Raw genomic sequence first — 20,638 nt, 5'->3', positions numbered from 1 at the left:
TCCAGCATAAGCCTTTATCTCCTGCTTCGAAGCACTGGGTGAATCCTCGCGAATCTCTTAACGAGCCATGATTTTAGGTTAACATTTATGCATCGGCTTTACCTCTAGCAAAATATTCAGTTATATTTATGAAGTCATGAAAAATATTTGTTCAGTTACTGGAAATGTTAAGTAAGATTAGACAGTGGGATAAGGAGAGTGGATGTTTTAAAGGGGCTGTGGGTGAGAAGGAAGGAAAGCCGTGTGACAGGGAGGGTTCGTGGGGGAGGGATGTGAGAGAGAGAAAAGAGGAGCGAGGAGGAGGAAGGGTGGAAGAATAGTTGCTACCACTAAGGACTGGAGAGAGGGAGTAAAACAAAGTGCAGTGAAGTGATAAGGCAGGAGAGATGATAGAACATAATCGAAACAACCCAGTGTATCGAGACAATGGACGGCATTCTGATAAACTACGATAAAGTTCTGCAAAAAGTAAGTAAACTCATCAAGATTACAAAACAGAGGATAGTAATATTGGTCCTTCCCTCCTTTAGTCCAGCAGTTATGAAAAACCTACACAACGTTCTGAAAGGTTTATTGAACTACGAAGAGTGCAGTGCTGGATTTTGAAAAGCACCCCTCACCGTCTGAATATTTATCAAGATGTGAAACGATATTACTCTATATCCGGAATAGCACAACCAGGGAATCAAACTTATTTCCGGTTTTCTCAGAAGATAATTTAAAGCTTGCGAATAATGTCTTGAATGGACTAATGCGTGTTTCGGATGATTCAATTTTTCTGCCATGTATTCATCAAGGCTTAGGAAGATGCACATTTCCCTGCGTTTATCATATTAATCCTTTCAGTCCGTGGACGTCTCTGAGATTCTATTTTGGCCAAATCGTCTAACCTCCTTCTTAAGAGAGGCCTTTCCTTCAGCTGAATAAAATCGTCTGACGGTAGTAGAAGTGTAATACCTTGTGGTACTGAAAGTGTTTATTGGGATTAAACTCGTCACACATTACTATAGGAGATCTTCCGTTTGCTGAATAAAGTCGTCTTGAGGCAGTAAAAAAATAAAGTAATACAAAATCTCCTAGCGTTAACATAAATAAATTAAAGCGTGATCGTAGCGAAGGGGTTAAATTTGTCTTATCCAGTCTCACCTTCAAGTCGGGAACGTCACAGAAGGAGGGTTCAGAGACGATGAACCTGATAGTGATGTTGTGCGGGGCGAGGAAGGAGAGGACGTCACGAGGCTCTTGGTTCGGGATTCTCTCCTCTCCTTTACCTTGTTCTTCTTGTCTTCTAATTTGTCTCTCCTCTCTCCTATCCTTTCTCTCCTCTCCTCCCTTTTGTCCTTCCTTTACTCCTCTGCCTTGTCTCTCTTTTCCTTCCCCTTCTATTTCTTGTCCTACCCTTCTCCTGTCTTGTCTCTCCTTTCCTTCTTCTCTCCTGTTTTGCCCCAGCTCTTCCCCATTGTTTCCTTCCTCTTTCCTTCCCTCCTCTCCCTTATGTTGCTCCTCCTCTCTCCTTTCCTCATCTGCCCTATATTTTTCCCCTCCTCTCCTGTCTCGCCTCTCCTTTCCTCTGTCATATCCCTGTTCTGCGAGAAGGGGCGACCGGCGTTGAAGATTGCCAGGTGGAACGGAAGGAGAGTCAGACTTGTGGGGCACCAGGGCAGGTGAGAGGCGGTGGGGAGCGTCAGGGGGAGTGTCAGGGTTGGGTGAGAGGCGGTGGGAAGTGTCAGCGGGAATGTCAGGCTCTGGAACGAGGCGGTGAGGAGTGTCAGGGAGAATGTCAGGCTTAGGTGAGGGGAAGCGTTGGGGAGTGCCAATCGGAGTTTCAGGTTTGGGTAAGAGGGGGTGTAGAGTGCCATGGAGAGAGCCAGACCTGGGTGAGAGGCGAAGGGAAGTGCCAAGGGGAATGCCAAACCTGGGTAAGTGGCGGTGGGGAGTGTCAGGCTTGAGTGAGGAGAGGTGGTGGGGAGTGTCATGGGAAGTGTCAGGCTTGGGTGAGGGGTGGCGGTGAGGAGGAGTGCCGGTGTGGGGGGAGACTGGAGGCACCGTCATGAGATCCAGGAGGGCCACAGACATGAGTGCCAGGGACCCCATCAGTGCCATAAAGTGAAGCGGCGACCCTGCATGTGAGGAAGGATGGAAAGTTAGTGGAATGAAAATTAAACTGGCACTCTGTCCAAGTATAAAAAATATGAAGGCTGTGACTGCAACCTTATCGAATTTTGTATTTTATTCGTGTTAGTACCAAACATCATTATTTAGCCTAGGTATGATTTTTCAAACAGGAATAAAAACTTAACCCTTCCACAAAAAAAAAAAATAATAATAATAAAACCATAACTGTTGTCTGTTGGTGACCTGATTAAATTGAAAAAGTAAGTCACCGAGCTGAAGGGATGAAGATGTACTGTCACACCCCACATGCAGGTCGACCGATACTCTCCACTGGCCTGCCCGGGGCCTGCATTCTCGTCGGTTAAGGAGACTCCCTGAAACCTCTTCCTATTCGATTTATTTTGCCTATTACACTTTGCCGTCCTCTTCTGTGTTACTTAAATCACTCCAATATCCCTACACTCTGCATAAATAATGTATAAAACGATATTAAAATGCCACAGCCATACATAAATCGGTAAGGAAGACGTGTTTGGGAACTTTATTGACCGCCGAAAATATGAACCCGTGACTAGGACACGTGTGGAGATATTATTGCAGGTGCGGTTGGTCTCTTATATGAAATCTCCTGTTGTATGTTATGTTTTATTTCACTGTATATTAAATGTATATTAAAGTTCCTCTATTGTTTATAAAAAAAATGCGTCCAGTTTCCCCATTTCACCGTATCAGTCGAAAGGAAAAAAACTGTGATACTCTGGAATAAATCTCTAACTTGGCGGTGGGGGCTTCGTAGCACCTCGTCCGTAGCGATTTATTTTGTACAGTTGGTCACTCATGAACCTGGGACAGTGTCTATGTGAAGCGGAGGTCTAGCCACACTTTCCGTCTATCATGCGTCACACTTACATGGTCACTCATGTCAGTGCCACCAGCAAATATGTGATTACCTCTGCTACACACGGATGCTGTCCCAAGTTCATATGTGGCAAAATATACATTCCACGTTAACATTTTTTGTGTTTGTGCTGCCTCTGCACCGTTTTAATATCGATGTGTTTGGCACCAAGAGCAGACAACAGGCTATTAAGGCGCAACGTGCCGAATAAATCGATAAGAAAGAGGTGTTACGATATCCCCCAAACCACTTGGAATACAAATTTTATAATGAGGACAGGCTGTGAATGATAATATTAATCCTGTATTACCCCTTTTACCCCCATCTGGATGTATGGTCCTGAGGCTAGGCTGACCGCAGTCCAAAACTTTTAAGAGGAGGAGCTCGGCCTACCATTTCACTAGATGGAAATACCTCCAGTCATCTCTAGAGGATTCGAACCACAACCAGTAAGGCAGGACCACCACCCCGACTGGAGTACTATAGCATTAGACCACCAGGCGACTATGTACTGTGCAGTGTAAAAATGTACAGTAGAAAAGAACTGGAAACACTGACAAGATTAAGTACCTACACATGCACGTATATCCATTACACATACTCAAATACATACACTGGATTAACCTCGATATCTTAAAATAATCTTATCCTTCGTATCGTTTATAAAAGCTCCAACATGCTTGCATGCATCGGCCTTGGTCACCTGATTGTGGCTCTCCACGCTGCTCGATTTCTGGCAGCCTCCCTTCTGTCACACTGCATGACCTCGTCCCAGGTCTTTTTCCGTCTGCTTCTTGCAGCCGTACTCCCAGCGATCACACTTCTCACCTTCTGCACCCAACTGTCATCATCCATCCCTCACCATGCCCAGACCATCTCAGTTTGTCCCACCTCATCACAACACCAATACATATTAGTCACAGCCTTCCTCTCAACTCTTCAATTATATTCCAAGCGCTCCAAGGCCTCGGATTCAAGGTCGCACTGATAAATGATAACAAACAACCTGTATTATTATGGCAGGGTGTAAATTTAAAGAAACCGTGCACCAGAGCGTAAAGAACAACATTATCACATCAGTCAACAGCACTGTCATGGAATTAGTATATACAGTGACAGCGCACAATTTTTGAGACGCAGGTTAATTATTTAGACTGGCGTATGAGTAGCAGAAATAGGTTTGCTTTTAGTTTATCAAAATTATGACGTCAGTAAAGCCTAGTCCCTTCATACTATTTTTTTTTTCTATGTATAGTTTAGATTAGACAGTTCGTTCCCTGAGGACTAATAGTATTTCCTTTGTACAGTAATCAGCAACGCAAAACACACATCACTGCTTAGGCGCTAGGAATCACCGTCCATACTGAATATATTCCTTTTACTCTAACTTGGCTAAGATTTTCGTCCTCTTGCAGCATATTTCACGTGCATCACTGGCAGAATAATAGACAATATTGCCTCTACATCCTTTCAGCAGCACTTCTTTTTTACTAGCATCATATTCTAGTGTTAATCCGTTGCTATAACTGAGGATTCAAGATGGAAGGATGGCAATTCTAGGTCATGGTAAAGTGAGCGGAGTATAGTGTGATGGTGTTAGCGAAGGTGTTTTTATGACTTGCTGGTTCTCTGGGAAGAAAATTTAACATTGATTTAACATTACTTTAACCAAATTGAAATTCCCAAGCTGTTCCCGGCCTGAAGGATCGTGGGATTAAAAGAAAAAAGTCATTATATAGAAAAAGTTAATAGAGAACACACACACACACACAAACTTTAAAGATCTCACTATAACTTAAGTGCAAGGTATGATGTCTGGAATAGACGTAGAGATAGATGAACGTACTGCAGGTATATCTGTCCATCTGTATCTATCTATCTATCTATGTATCTATCACAGAGGATGAATGAGACGGAGAATGGGGTTATCATGAAGGGACTGGGGCTCGGGGTGGGGTGGGGGAAATGACGAGACCGTGAGGGATGAGCAAGAATAAAGGGAGACGGGTGGGTGGGGTTGTAAGTGAGCGACTTTTGCATTATACAGTATGCTCGTTTGCAAAGGAACATGGTAGAGATCACGAAGGAACAGGGAAGGAGGGTGATAGGGAGTCGCATTCTTGTCAATTCTCAGCCGCCAACAGCGAAAAAAAAAAAAGAATAAAAGGAGAAAGGATGAATAGTGATGTAGTTTGAAGTGAATTTTGGTGAACCGAAAATTTTGGGCGAGTACGGGTAGGATCGCTGTGCATTGAAACATATATATATATATATATATATATAATCACAAACCCTTGTATATATATATATATATATATATATATATATATATATATATATATATATATCACAAACCCTATATATATATATATATATATATATATATATATATATATATATATATATATATATATATATATATATATATATATATATATATATATATATATATATATATATATATATATCACAAACCCTTGTATATATATATATATATATATATATATATATATATATATATATATATATATATATATCTCACAAACCCTTGGAGCACCGCTGATATATGATTGCGTAACGTAAGTTCATTCGGCCCCACAGAGCGACCAGTGCACCCTACACGGTTAACAGAAAACGAAGGTATTGGGCAGAAAGAAAATGGGTAACTTCGTTAAACTACTGCTGTTTTTGTGTGTGTGTGTGTGTGTGTGTGTGTGTGTGTGTGTGTGTGTGTGTGTGTGTGTGTGTGTGTGTGTAAGAAATCTAACTTCTTCACGAGACTGGTGTACATACAAGGGGCAGTTTACATAAATCTTGGTAAAAAGTTGTGTTGACATCAGAGAAGTTATAAAGGGAATGGCTGAATTTCGAGTGGCTGGGAAGGACATTTCGGTATATCTGTAGTGAAGATGAGGGGGAATTTAATGAAAGAGAGAGAGAGAGAGAGAGAGAGAGAGAGAGAGAGAGAGAGAGAGAGAGAGAGAGCATCCTCCTCTCACCAAACATCCTTCGGCACCTCCTCCTCCACCCTCTTGCCATCGCCATATCTCGTAGGGTTTGCTTCGACTGATCTCAACGCCACACCTGGAAAATAAAGGTTAAAAATAGGAAAATATATTAGAGTGATATCCGTAGGTCTAGAGCAGCGGTTCCCAACCTGGGAGCCATGGGCCTTATTGGTAATATAAGATATTATAAGGTATTTGGTCTGGGTAAAACCTGACAGAAATCAAGTATGAAATATACCTTACTGTGCTAGTTTAGCCTTAAGTATATTGGGGTAATTACCGTTTTCTGCGCAATATCAAATATTGAAAATATATAAATATACGATCTGAGTTATATAGGGGCCATGTAGCTTCTCATAATTTTCTAGGGGGGCCACAGGACCAAAAAGGTTGGGAACCACTGGTCTAGAGGGATGTACAGGTGCCGGCGAAAGTCATGTTCCACCCCTGCTTAACTCTCTAAATATTAACACCTCCTCTGTCCCTCACTATTCTTCCTTCTCCCTTTTCCTCTCCCTCCTTGTGTGTGTGTGTGTGTGTGTGTGTGTGTGTGTGTGTGTGTGTGTGTCTCAACGCTACCTATTCTACTCACTCTTCTGTTGACTTGTCTTTTTGCAATCCTTCCTCATTAAGGTGGACACGCAGCACCCATCTAGCTGCGCACTGTCATCACATTTCTGTCCAACTTTCCAATGCAAGCTTTAACTGGTTTTTTAAATCCTTCATGCTTATAACTGGTCATCTCTGGAACTGTCATCCTTAGTCTTTTGTCCCTATGCCTATAACCTCCAGTCCTGTAAATAGTGTGTCCAGGCATCTTGGAATGAACGGGTCTTGAATTTGGCTTTCTTTTAGTTTAACTTGTTTCTGAGGGACAAGATTTTTACTCTGACGGCCGTGGGTTCTTTTTTAAAAATAAATATAACGTGTATATGTATAAATGCCAACGACCATACGTAAGCATCAGTACGTCTGTGTAAGTGCATTTGAATGTGTGTGTGTGTGTGTGTGTGTGCTTTATCCTTTATTTCTGCTGTCCATTGTCTGCAGGAAGTAATTGACGATTTATTGTGCCTGTCATCATATTGTCATGCTTCTTATCAGTCATCATTGTCACTTCCCCGGGGTACGAGTTTGATAGGAGGAGTATTTGGGCCCAGTCCCACCAGTCCAAGGGCGTTCTATTTATTCTGTTATTGCAATCTGCTGACGAGTACATTTAACTTATGTGAGACTTTGCACACTGGAGGTGGAGGCAGCCTTCATTAACGCCTTTACCACTAGGGGACTCTCCTAGTTAATCTGTAGATAGTAAAGCAATAATAAAGTAATAGGCGTTATTAGACTAAAGGAGTTGGAGTTCAATGGCAAACGGAAAAAAAAAAATAGATGTTTAAATGGTTCTTTTTTAGTTTCTGATCAGAACAACAATAGATAGACGTGTGTGTGTGTGTGTGTGTGTGTGTGTGTGTGCAATGTTTTTAACCGTTTCACTACGATGCCTCCTTTTTCATTTCTTTGTTTCTGCTCTCCACAAACTATTTTGCCCAGCACAGAAGAGCCTCCTATTAGTGAAGGTTAACGAAGTCTTCATATACAGCACTTTAGTTCGAAAAGTTCCCTCCCACAGTGAAATGTAAAATGACTATAATTAAAAGATTTAGTTAAGCTCAAAGGGGTCGTGTGTTAGTGAATGATAATGAAGAAATATAGAACTCCCTCAATTCAGACAGTCTATCCTCAAATGGAAAAATATCATCGTTTAGATATGGCAGTAATAAAATGAAAAACAAAAATTATCACAGAAAATGGTTTATTATGACACACCACTCACCCCACATAATCACTGTAGTTCTTTCACTCAAACTTGGCCCTGATTTTCGTCCTGTCACAACTTATTTCACGATGCTCTGTGGCAGATAAAGGAAATGCTACGGTTGTACATATTTTCCATAGCACTTCTGCGTGACTAGAGCTACAGGTGCTGCTCTCTTATAACATCTCAGCTTCATGAGAGAGCAAAATTGGGTCAAGTTGAAGTGAAAGGAGCATAATATAACAACGTAGATAACCCCACCAGCCCGAGGATACTATTTATATATACAGTTTTAACTCTCAGATGACTATTTTTCTGAGTTATAAGGCTCCCTGGTTGCAAAGGGCATAATGATGGCTGTATATATATATATATATATATATATATATATATATATATATATATATATATATATATATACACACACACACACACAGTATATAACGTCACCAGCTCGAAAAGTGTCTCTCTTTGGAAATAATCCACGTGGTTGTAACAGGAATAACAAAATGTGAAATCCTTGGGGTGAAGATGTTTAATTTCCAAAGCAGGTAAATATGAAAGGATAATACAGTAATACGAGGTTATGTTCTCCATGGTTTAGGGGGCTCTGTAACACCTCTTCTCGCGATTTATTCTGCCTATGTTACCTTAATATGTTTCTGTACACTACTGATGCAGACTATGTAGACACAAAATAAACATATAAAGACCACTGAAAAGAATCGTTATAAGTACCGGTATTATATAATTACAGTATTATTATTATTTACTGCCCCATTGGGAGTGTACCGCCCTGATGGTAGAATATTTAATCCAAGGTGTAATATTTAAAAATAATGATTAAGAAGTGCTACGGTGTAATGTATGGCAACGAGAACATTCTCCATTATAAATATTCACCATCATCATCATCATCAATCATAATCAAAAACTGAACATAAAGCATCTCCCTATGAACAGATATATAATTAATATGAACAGAGTGGCTTTTACCCATCTATCGAGCCTTAATTTCGAAAGGGATGGCCACAAACAAATCGCCCTATCCTGTTCGATTTGGCTTCCCTTCCTCCAAACCGCACCACCCCTCTCTTCCATACATCTCCATCATGCAGTAAATTCCACCACAAATCACACCACTCTGACGCCTAACGAAGCCAGAGTTACATTTATCGGCAAATTACAGTATATAATACTGTACAAAATGTGGATAGATTTACTCCTTCAATCCAAAGACATCTAATAATTTTCTCGTTGCCGCAAAACGTTTTTATTCAGCTTATGAAGAACGTCTAGCGAATGTACAGAAATAAAAAGTTACCTTCTTACCTGGACAAAAAACGTCTGGAAATGGCAAGAATACACGAAAAAAGACGTCACTGGGTTGAAAAGCTTAAATTCATCATTTAATAATACGTATCACACAAATCACAGAAAAAAAAAATTGAAGGTAAAAAACGGTCTCAATAATGGTTGTTCTCAGCACAACCCCGTCACCACGGTAGTCTAGGTCTCATTATCACACACTCTCTCTCTCTCTCTCTCTCTCTCTCTCTCTCTTGTGTACAATTATACATACATACATATATATATATATATATATATATATATATATATATATATATATATATATATATATATATATATATATATATATATATATATATATATATATATATATATCTGTTGATAGACGATTTTATTATTCTTGAGATTTTTTACTTCATCGCAGTGAAGGGGTTTAAAAATGGATCTACGGTACATCATCATCATCATTATCACCACCACCATCCTCCTGCCCCTCATCATCATCATCCCCCATTTATCTCTTTTCACATCTAAGGATGGGGTGAAGTCGTTATACAAATTTCTAAAAAGATCTGATCTGAAGAGAGTCCAAGTCAGGCCGAAACTGTTGAATCTTCCCAGTAAACAACACTCTCATGTGTGGGTAGTACTCTTCCATGCATTCATAGGTAAGCAACACTAAAATTCCCACTACAGTAATGCCACTTGTACTTTAAATCGACGGAGTTAAAGTATTAAAGTTCAATAAGCACCAGTTCAGTGTAATATGACCTACAGGTTACTATGTCTGTACTAAGGTTAACCCTTTCAGCTGTGACATACTTTAAACTAGAAAGCGCTCAGAGAGCGCATTCCTCCGCCAATGCCATTAAAAAGGATCCGGATCCGGGTCCGCCCCAAAACTAACCAATTATTTCTTGGTCCATGGCCGACCTTTTCACAAAATTTCACTGCAATTCATTGAAAACTTCTGGAGATATTGTATGGGATACTCCGGATCCGGATCCTCCCCAAATTTACTCATTTCTTCCTTGGCCCATGGCCCACCCTTCCCCAGAATTTCATTAAAATCCGTTCACAACTTTTTTTTAGTAATTCTGTTAACGGACAGGCAAACCAACCAACGCGAGCTAAAACATAACCTCCTTGCGGAGGTAATTACGGTGTTCCTACAACAAGTCTGGTTTTATTCAGTTTTTGGAGGGATGCGTTCGCGAAGTCTCCCTGATCTGAACAAAATCGTCTGGAGGTCGCAACAATAGAACTAAAAAACACGACACTGGACTGAAGAGGATAAGCTTGTAATGGCACTGAGGACGGTTTATTTTGATTCACATTCTTGCTGACTTTCAACGACTTTGTTCAGATCTGGGATGTCTTTTTTTGAGATGAAGGTGCTGCTTTTTCTGTTCATTGCACACAAGCATTGTCAATACAACACTTCCTTTTTCACGTGAATCACTCTTCCTACAGATACCCTTTCCCCATATTTTCCAGCATGGGGAAAGGGCGATTTATGGCTGTCACTCTCCCTCCGTGAAGAAGGTCCGGTCCTGCACCGAACCTAATATGAACTGATACAGATAGGAATGCTTTAATTCTGCCTGGTTCTTACCGTACAAATCACTGCTTGAGTGTGATATCAACGCCACTTGTCTATCTATGACAGTTGTTTTATTATCTCACACCTTATCTGCCACACAATGCATGACACTCTGTTTTTTAGCTTTCACTGTTTCCAGCTCTGGGCATAGGCTACATAGTCCGTTCCCTGAGGTCCAGCAGTCCTCCAACGAGTCACATTCTTTCAAATGTCACCACTTCGGCTGTAATGCCCTCTGTCAGGCTCATCATAGTAACAGCTTTTGGTTCCGTTTTTGCTGCATTAAAAAAAAAAAAAAAATCAGCCCAGTTAATTAGGTTTTGATATTCAGCTGAAATTTCGCTGACTCAATCACTACAAGTTATTTTAGTCCATTCCAAATCACAAAAGGTTCGTCCATCTATTGCAGATTAACTTTGATCAAACCTATGAAAGTCACGTGCGAGAAAATTGGCTGAACGAAGGGTATCTATTCTGACATTTGTTTATTTATTGAAGGTGGGGAGGTGGAGGTGGAAAGGAAGGAGTGAATGGAAGGGGCTGGCATGATGGTGTGTAAGGTGAGGCAGGGCAAGAGTGGACGTTGTGGGTTTGACTGTTAATATTCCTTACAGGAAAATAAAACAGAGACTGACAAACATTTAGGCGGGGTGTCAGTGAGTGTTGGGGAATGACTGAAAATTTGTACAAGCAGTGAGGATGGGCGATGTTGGTCTGCCGATAAGGTCAAAGATTAGTTACTGAAGTACGAGGGTGGGAGGGAGACTGGTAGGATTGAGAATTTGGTTGGCAAGACGGAATGGCACTGCTGATGAATGGTGAGAGAGAGAGAGAGAGAGAGAAATGGAGAAATGAATTCCCCAAGCTAGGCAACTAAGGCCATATAGCCCCGCTGGGGTTACAGGAGGGAGCTACCCCTCCCGGCAACGGTAGCCTGGGCGAGGCTCGAACTTGCGACCTCCCGATCACAAGCTCAGCGCGCTACCACTGTGCTACCGCGCCCCCCAGAGAGAGAGAGAGAGAGAGAGAGAGAGAGAGAGAGAGAGAGGGGGCTCCCTGTGATCATGGCACTGTTTCTATGAAGATGAAGGCACGTTGATAGTTAAAATACTCGTAAATATTATCTCCCACGAGCAAAGGCAAGAGCAATAAAAAAACTGTACAATTAATAACCACATATAATACTCTTGTGGAGCAGATAATTAAGTAAAAGGTAAAATAACGCTGCTATTCATCTACCGCAAGAAAAGGTCGTCTTTCTTATTCTTTGTAGCTAATTAGCATCACACTACGGTATGTACCTGAGGAGACCTGTGAATAGCGAAGAAGTTAATGAAGGCCATACCTAACCCCTCCAGTTCCAAAAGTCTCTCCAGGTCGGAATAAAATCGCCTGTACATAGCAAGAAGTAAAAAGAAAAGACGTCCGTAGACTGAAAGTGCTAAGATAACATAGTGACAGCCTTGAAGTGGAACTGACCCCTCCACTCCAATGACGTGGTTCCTATTATATTCTTGCTAGTTTTAGAGACTTTTATGTACCTCAGAAGAGATCTTTTAAACCTGAAGAGTTAGATATAACCTTAATTCTGTCACTAACGTAGATCGTTCTTATATTAAAAGAAAATCTGCTGGTTGACTGAATAATATAAGTCATTGGGTTAAAGGAATTAAGGGAAGACACAGAGAATCAGACTTGGTAAAGATATTCGTAAACTCCCGCGATGAAAGACAACAGGCTAACGATCAATAAGTCACAGTGGAGAACTTTGGAAGACTTTTTTTCTTTTTTTATTGGCATATTCACACACCGATATAGTCAGTTTGTCCTCCTCTGACGGAACTGACTCACTTCCACAAATTCAGTCATAAGTTTTCGTTGCATGAAATTCGATAAGCCTTGGTTGTTTGGTAGAAATGAGCCTCCTTGGTTACTAGTCCAACAGACACCCCAGTCTGACTACAGTGCATTTGGCCACCATTTGAGCTATAAGAAAATGATATGTTATAGTTATGATAAGGATATGCGAAATGAACGTCAACTTCGGACCGACTTCCCTGTGACATTCTCCTTCTTTAGCACCAAATCCCACGCACTCTCAAACACCTGACTGATATACTTGTGGGGAAGGTGGAAAAACAAACGTCCATTCTCTAACAAGGACGGGTCGAACTTTTTTCCGGTCGTGAGTCTGAGTTTGTAGAGCTTGTTAATCGACACCAACTTGACCCCCGCCGCCACCCTCGACAACCCAGTGATAAAAACGTCATCAAGCCTCAGGAAGGGAGTGGAGGCGCTGGCAGTAAGGAGGGATGGGACGGCTTGCCGGTCCATTATAAAAGCACTGCCCGAACAGAAAGGGGGGTACGTGTCTTTTTTGTAGTCGGAGCGAGAGACGTAGAACTTGGACTTGGTGTTTCTGAACGGGCGTGAGTGATTCCATACGTGACAGTGTATTTTTGTCTCTTTGATTCCTGGCTGTATGTTACCCCCACTTCCTTGATCTGTTCCTTTTATGTTATTTCCAGGCTGAGTCGGGTGTTCCTCGTCTCCCACCGCATCTTCTGTTGCACCACCACCATTTACACTGAAATACTTAGCCAGGGCGAATAAATTAATCATGATGTCGTCGTCGCTCTTGGCTATGAACTTCGGGGTTGTGCAGTGCCTGTGTACCCAGTGAAGGGCGCTGACAGCCTTGTAGGTCAGGTTGTGGTAAGAATCCCGGAAATCCGCCAGCAGAATGTCGCGGTGAATTCGACTCTCCTGTAGTAGACCGGCGAGGGTTTCTTCATCCTCTGGCTTCCCCATTACAAATAGGACCTGTGGATATAAATGAGGATTAAATTGTGAAAACTAATGAAGAAGAGGTTTCTTCACCATAATTAGTACCTGTGGAAATGAATGGTAGGATAAAGGGCCGTCAACGTGGTATAGGAGACTTCGTGGCATCTCGTTCTTAGCGATTTAATATTGTATAAATTCATATATTTGAATATATCCGTTTATATGAATGTGTAAATAGGGGTATGTACAAGTCTTCAAGTAAACAACAGAAAGTTTATACACAGTCAAGGTTTGTATGTTGACAGTCTGAAGTAGGTTGGTTACTAAGACGGGGTTAGAAGTTTCCCATACTTTATCATCAGTCATCATTTTGATCATCACTATCATTATCATCATCTTTCCAGGAACAGATGGGGTTGGCTTTAATTACTGAGAATATTTCTTGTAACTGAAAACTGGTCTGCCATATAGTGCTTCTGCCTTGTCCTATCTTGCCCTGTCGTATCCTGCCGCACCCTACCGTGTCCTACCTTATGCCTGAGGACAGGGAACCACTTGGGGTTGCCCCACGTGGCCCTGATGGCGTGACGGTGCCTGCTGTTGTCCGGGCCGGAGTGCACGTAGAAGAAAACCTGCAGGTACGGGGACAGTGAGAAAAATATCCAACATGTGGCCAATTAAGGCAGTCAAAGGTTAACAGGGGTGTTTTAATGATATATCTGTGGATACTGCAGAATATTAGCTTAGACTCTCAACAAAATTAAAATCCTCAAATTGTTCCCTAGCCCAGCTTGGGATATGACTCACGAGTACACTGGGAGTAGTGCACTCCTCTATCGCTTGAACATCATCTCCTCTTTCTACACAAACAGCAGGTGCGTTCATCGACCACGTACCCTTTGTCATGCTCGAAAAATCTGTCAGCAGGGAAAATAGGTGATAAAACAGTCACCCAGCAAAATCGTCAGAACAGCAGTCAAAATAACACATGAACAAGAAATTAATCTAGTAATTAATTAAAGCCCCTCTAGTCAAGCCCAGTCCAGTCAATTCAGGTCAAAGCAGGTCATTCAGAACCAGTTAAGTCCATTCCAGTCGGGTCAGTTTCAACAGGGTCATTTCAAGGGTGTTGAGGCCCTTCACATCCTTCACGGTGCTCTCGGAGGGAAGAAGACTATCAGAAAAACTCCAAGAAGGGAGGAGGGACAGAATGAGAGTGGGGTGGGTGGAGAGGAGTGGGAGAGTGGGGTGGGTGGAGAGGAGTGGGAGAGTGGGGTGGGTGGAGAGTGGGGTGTATCGTGAGGGGTAGTGGGGATGGGTGGGGATCGTACACAAAATGAAGATGGGTATTATAAGTAGAATGCTATGGGTGTGGTGAAGGTTTATACTGAAATTTCCTCCCAACAGAGCTAACAGTGTAAAGGAAAAAAAAAAGTAAGCAAGCATTACTCTCATACGCCTGGCACCTCACCTCACAGGATATTAAACTGAAATATATAAAACTATACGTCACATGCCCTCATACATACACTATTAAACTATACATATATTTATTTATCTATCTATAGCTTGACGCCTTAATCTTGTAAGGGGTGGCCACAAACATGTCGCCTCCATGTCCTCCTGTTCCCCGCCATTTCGTTGCTCTCCCCCCAGCTCATACCCTCCTTCTCTCATATATCTCTCCACTCCATCTCCACTGTGTACGTTTATGCGTTTATATTATGTTTAATCCCTCCACGCCGATGAGGTCATTTATATTTTATTTTTGCAACTCTTAGACGAATTATACTTCGCTTAAAGAGACATTTTGAAGTACTGGGGTGAGATATAGCCTTCTTCTTCCATTTCAATACTAGAAGTCCTTTGGAAGCTGAATAAAACCATCTGTAAGTCGCAAGAATATAATACAAACATGCATTATGGGACTGAAGTGATTAAGCATATATATCATTGCATTTTCTTCCAGTACTATTCTGGTGTTAGAATCAAAAGCCTTCACATCTACCTAATATGACACCCTTGAAGTCAGAAGGGCGAATCAACTAAAACTGTGCTCTGAAGTAACTCAGACTGAATATTGTGCTACATGTTTGTCTTGCCTCTCAATAACCAGCCATTCGATTTCTTAATGTACTTCGTCTCATACGACAGAAAATTCGGTCTGTAAAATATGTAATACTGTAGCTGTATCACTCGCCGAGGTTCTTAAGACACCCAAGAATTCATGGCTGACTGATTATACTCTCTTGAACTTAATTTGGCCCATATTTTCGTCCTTTCTTTGCCCTTTCACGAATCTCAATGACAGAAAGGGACAATACCACAACTTTACATCCTTTCCAGAGCACTTCTTCATTACTAGCATCATACTGTAGTGTTAATCTATCGTTACAGCTCAGCATTCCAGAAGGAAAGATGACAGTTTTTAGGCGAAATGAGAGAAAAAAAGTACAGTCTGTCTGATACCGAGAGATGTACTCTCGTCTGATAAAGGGGCTCTGAAGCACCTCTTCGTTAGGGATTTATTCTAGATCTGATACCTTACTGTTCTCTTATATGTTACTTACACATCTGTAAAATCGACATAGATTGCAGAAATAATGAAAGAAAAGCATTCGAGAGCCGAATGCTAATCGCCCGCCAGAATATGCTGTTGGCCAAGTCGAAGATTTAGGCCATATCTTGATACCCTGAAGGTTTCATATTGATATCTCAAGCCGTTCATGAGATACAGTGGTGCTAAAGGCGGGTGATAAAAACTAGTTGACCTTTGGCTGCCATTTTGGTGACCTTGACCTTGACCCCGAGAGCCCATGTTCGAACTCGGCCAAGATTTTGGCCACATCTTGATACTTTGAAAGGTTTCATGTTGATAGCTCAAGCCGTTCATGAGATATAATGGCAACACACACACACACACACACACACACACACACACACACACACACACACACACACACACACACACACACACACACACACACACACACACACACAGGACGGCTCTGCCTTCTAAGGGCGGCCGATAACAAAAGGATAACGCGCCACATGCAGGAATAAATCAGTAAAGAGAAGGTCCTAGAGAATGCTTCACTGAAGGCCTTATACATTATTCATCTTGCCTGATCTGCATTCACTCCTTACCCGCACGTACGCACGCATGCCCACAGAGAGGCACAAACATTTCTAAGTATAACTCATTTCAGCTCTGCACGTCATGTTTTTGTTTCTAGGAAAATCGTTCTTGTTTATATTCAACCTTAATCTAGTCCAACCTAGGCATAACAGTATAAACTAACTCTAATAGCCTAACCTAACTCAAAATTAGCAGCCTAACCTAACCTAACCCTAACAATCCGACCTAACCCAGATCTAACAGCTTGAGCTAACCCAGATCTAACAGCCTAACATAACCACGCTTAATCTAACCTGACGTAATCTAACATACCCTAACTAAACCTAACTAACCTAACCCTAAGAGCCTAATTTTATCACACCCAATCTTTATTCTCTTGGAAAACAAAACGTGCCCAGCTACAAAACAGTTCAGAAAATAAGCCAACTGTTTCTCTGTTTACACATAACATTTAGTATAATATGTTCTTCCTCACTGACATCATATCAAAGTGAACCGGAACAATCTATGGGCAGTGAAACATGCCAGGCCTCTCTCATCTTGGGAATATTAGCCAGAAGACGAATATAATATGCAGGTATGAAATGTTAATACAAACTTCTGACTCCGACTGTACCGCCAAGACTCTCTCTGGTTACAAATATTAGCCACTAGAGGAAAGTGAGAAGCAGAAGAGATGAAATGTTAAGCGATCATTTGGCAGAGAAGCATACCACGCCTCTCTCAACTTGAGAATGGTAGCCAGCAGAGGAAAAGAACAATCAGGAGAGATACAGTGTTAGGAGAACTTTTGACCCCTACTGTCCCCTCCCCCTCACCTTCATTTCCGGGTCGCTGCAGAAAGATCTCTCCTCCGTCAGGTAGGTGATGGTCAGGTTGTTGGGGCCAATGAAGGAGTCGACGGATGTGTCTTCTTCAGGCTCTCTGTTCCTTCCTCTTGCTTCCTCTTCACTTTCTCCTGTCTTTTTCTCTTGATTCTCTCCTGTCACTTTCCCTTCGTTCTCTTCTCTCACATGCTCTTTACTTTCTTCTCTCAATTTTCCTTCATTCTTTTCTGCCGCTTCAACTTCACTCTCTCCTTTCACCTGTTTTTCATTCTCTTCTGTCTCTTGTCCTTGACTCGCTTTTAATGTACCTTCATTTTCTCTTTTGACTTGTCTTTCACTCTCTTCCCTCACTCTTTCTTCATTCTTCCCTCTCACTTCTTCACTCTCATCGATCACCAAATTCTGAAGAGGAAAAAAAGCCGAATTAACTGATGCCATATTTTAAACAGACTGACGATGCACCATTCCATACTGATGTTCATGCATGTCCCCCTCCAAAAAAAAAAAAAAAAGTCATTCTCATAAATCCCCTACAACGCGTAAGGGGCAGAGGGTTGACTTTTCTAGTTTGGAATATTGATGGATAGGTAGACAGCCAGCTACACTAGTGGTTTTAAATGATGAAAAACCCTCCAGTCACCTCTTGGAGATTCTAACCTAAGTGTATAAGGAACCTGTCCGTCACTCCCATTAGCACTTTCAACCACTGGACCACCACTTTATCTATCACCATTTCCATTCTCACCTTTGGCACGTAGATAAATGAAGTGGATAACTTTTTATTCTCACCTTCATATTCACTAACACGGGGAACAGCCAAATTGCCACTACTCCACTATAGTCGCTCGTCAAAAGGTTTTCAATACGCTGTCTTCATTGATTATGAGTGCTGAGGTAGATGAGGTGACAATGGGACGAAAGGGCTGATGTAACCGAGAGGGCTGAGGTGACAGAGGACTTAGGTGGCAGAGGACTGAGGTGAGTAAGGGCTGTGATAAGACAGGACTTAGGTGCCATAGGGCTTAGGTGGCAGAGGACTGAGGTGAGAAAGGGTTTTAGTGAGAAAGGACTGAGGTGGCAGAGGTCTGAGGTGAGAAAGGGCTTAAGTGAGAAAGGACTGAGGTGGCAGAGGCCTAGGATGAGAAAGGGCTGACGTGGCTGAAGGCTGAGACTTGAGGAGATAGAAAGTATGGTACAGTGCTTAGAGGACGTGGGTGGAACAGGTGAGTGGCGTTGTATGAAGGCTGACTCCACTTCATTCTTACTTCCACTTGGTCGATTTAAGTAGTGGTTGGGAAGCTGGAGGTGGAGTCCGGTGGGAAGATAGAGGGAGACGGCGTAGAGATAACAGAGAGGGAGTGGAAGAGGTGGGTAGGGTGTATGCAGATTTTTGTTTCTTTTCATTCTTACCTCCGCTCGGCTGACTGCCGGAGCAATTAAAATGGTGGAAGGCGTGTCTGGTGGAAGGCGAGATGTGGACGGTGGATGACAGGGACGACTGGGGAGGAGGTCGGAGTTGTTGGCGAGAGAAAGAGGTCCGAGGCAGTTGTAGTAGATGCTGGCTGAGTGTTCTGTGATGTAAAGTATTGCTAACACCAACACCATCGCCTTCACCAGGAGCCCTGCAAGATTTGGGAGGAGTAAGCAGAGGCATGGCCAAACACAAAGAAACAGATAGACAGACATAGAGTTAGAGAGACACAAAGACAGAGAAAGATAAAGACAGACAGACAGACATATAGGCAGACATACAGACAAACAAGATAGGCAGACATACAGACAAACAAGATAGGCACACACACACACACACACACACACACACACATATCAGTAATGTGGCCTCACCAAACATCCTGTGACATCTCATTCTTGCGACAGCCATGGCGGTGAAGGAGTGGTTTTGCGGCCTTGACTGAGGCACCAAGGGGAGGCTGCGGCACTGCTCCCTCACCCACTCACATCAGCTCTGCCGGGGATATACACAGGGTTAGACGGGGTATGAGTCCAATATACTGTAAATATATATATATATATATATATATATATATATATATATATATATATATATATATATATATGTGTGTGTGTGTGTGTGTGTGTGTGTGTGTGTGTGTGTGTGTGTGTGTGTGTGTGTGTGTGTGTGTGTGTGTGTGGATGATGATGATGGTGGTGGATGTGGATGATGGAGATAGATGATGATGATGATGATGATAATGTTATAATGGTGATGATAAGGATTCATGTGAGAGTGGAGGGGGGGAGTGGGTAGGAGGGGGCAGGAGTAAGTGATGTATCTGGGGGTACTAAAATGAGCAATGTGTGAGTGAAGGGTGAGTTCAGTGGATGGCAGCTGGAAGCAAGGAATGAATTATCTTCCTTGTTTTGCCTGAAGATAAAGATAAATAAATAAAAAAGTAAAAAAAAACACGAAGGTTAAAAAAATGGTCCAGAGGCTTAGCTTTACTGAGGCGTGTCTCTGATGGTTTGACATTATAAGTAATAACAGCCCTTGCAACCCCACGCTTATCTGGACTTGAACTCGGTAGATTACAGGCTGAAGCTGCCCAATTCCTGCTGTCCACTATCCTCATTACGGGAGACAGAGAGGAAGCGAGGGATGTTTGTATAACCTGGCAGGGGAGTTGCTCGGCCACATCTGTGTCACCGCGGGAAGGCGACCCTGGCCAGCACCACGTCGATCCATAATTCCTTGCTTTAGATGACGTATTTTTTCATTACGTTGCTGTTGCCAATCGATTGTGTTCGCTTTGGAGAATCAACTCATAAGAACGGGGTTAGAATCTATTAATCGCTTGACAACCTGATTTCTTCCCCCAAACTGAATACAATTGTCTACAGGTAGCAAAAATAAAGTAAACTGTTAGAAAGACGAGCAGGTTAATTTTCTTATTGTGCCCTTAGCAGTTCACACACACACACACACACACACACACACACACACACACACACACACACACACACACACACACACACACACACACACACACACACACACACACACACACACACACACACACACACACACACACACACACACACACACACACACACACACACACACACACACACACACACACACACACACACACACACACACACACACACACACACAC

General features: G+C 42.2%; 1 protein-coding gene across 1 annotated transcript; it reads right to left on the bottom strand.

The window, feature by feature from the left end:
- Positions 1-12,788: 12,788 nt before the first annotated feature.
- On the bottom strand, positions 12,789-20,208 carry LOC145414933 (beta-1,3-galactosyltransferase 4-like). Its single transcript, XM_080284347.1, has 6 exons — positions 20,135-20,208; positions 19,460-19,470; positions 18,915-19,126; positions 17,496-17,906; positions 14,069-14,170; positions 12,789-13,574 (listed from the first exon to the last, which is right to left on the bottom strand). The coding sequence occupies exons 1-6, from the start codon at positions 20,206-20,208 to the stop codon at positions 12,789-12,791; spliced, it is 1,596 nt and encodes a 531-aa protein (XP_080140473.1).
- Positions 20,209-20,638: the final 430 nt, after the last annotated feature.

Source organism: Coenobita brevimanus, chromosome 101, assembly GCF_032717465.1.
Source record: "Coenobita brevimanus isolate Jiangsu-jjx chromosome 101, ASM3271746v2, whole genome shotgun sequence".
In the NCBI taxonomy this organism is placed as follows: Eukaryota; Metazoa; Arthropoda; class Malacostraca; order Decapoda; family Coenobitidae; genus Coenobita; species Coenobita brevimanus.
This window is presented reverse-complemented; position numbering and strand designations above follow the sequence as displayed.

Bases quoted from the DNA above. Each gene is read 5' to 3' on its own strand.
- LOC145414933 (XM_080284347.1), bottom strand. From the start codon at position 20,208: ATGGATCGACGTGGTGCTGGCCAGGGTCGCCTTCCCGCGGTGACACAG. The intron at 14,171-17,495 runs GTGAGGGGGAGG...CCGTACCTGCAG, and splicing joins GCAGCGACCCGGAAATGAAG to GTTTTCTTCTACGTGCACTC. The intron at 13,575-14,068 runs GTAGGACACGGT...TTATATCCACAG, and splicing joins TCCCTGTCCTCAGGCATAAG to GTCCTATTTGTAATGGGGAA.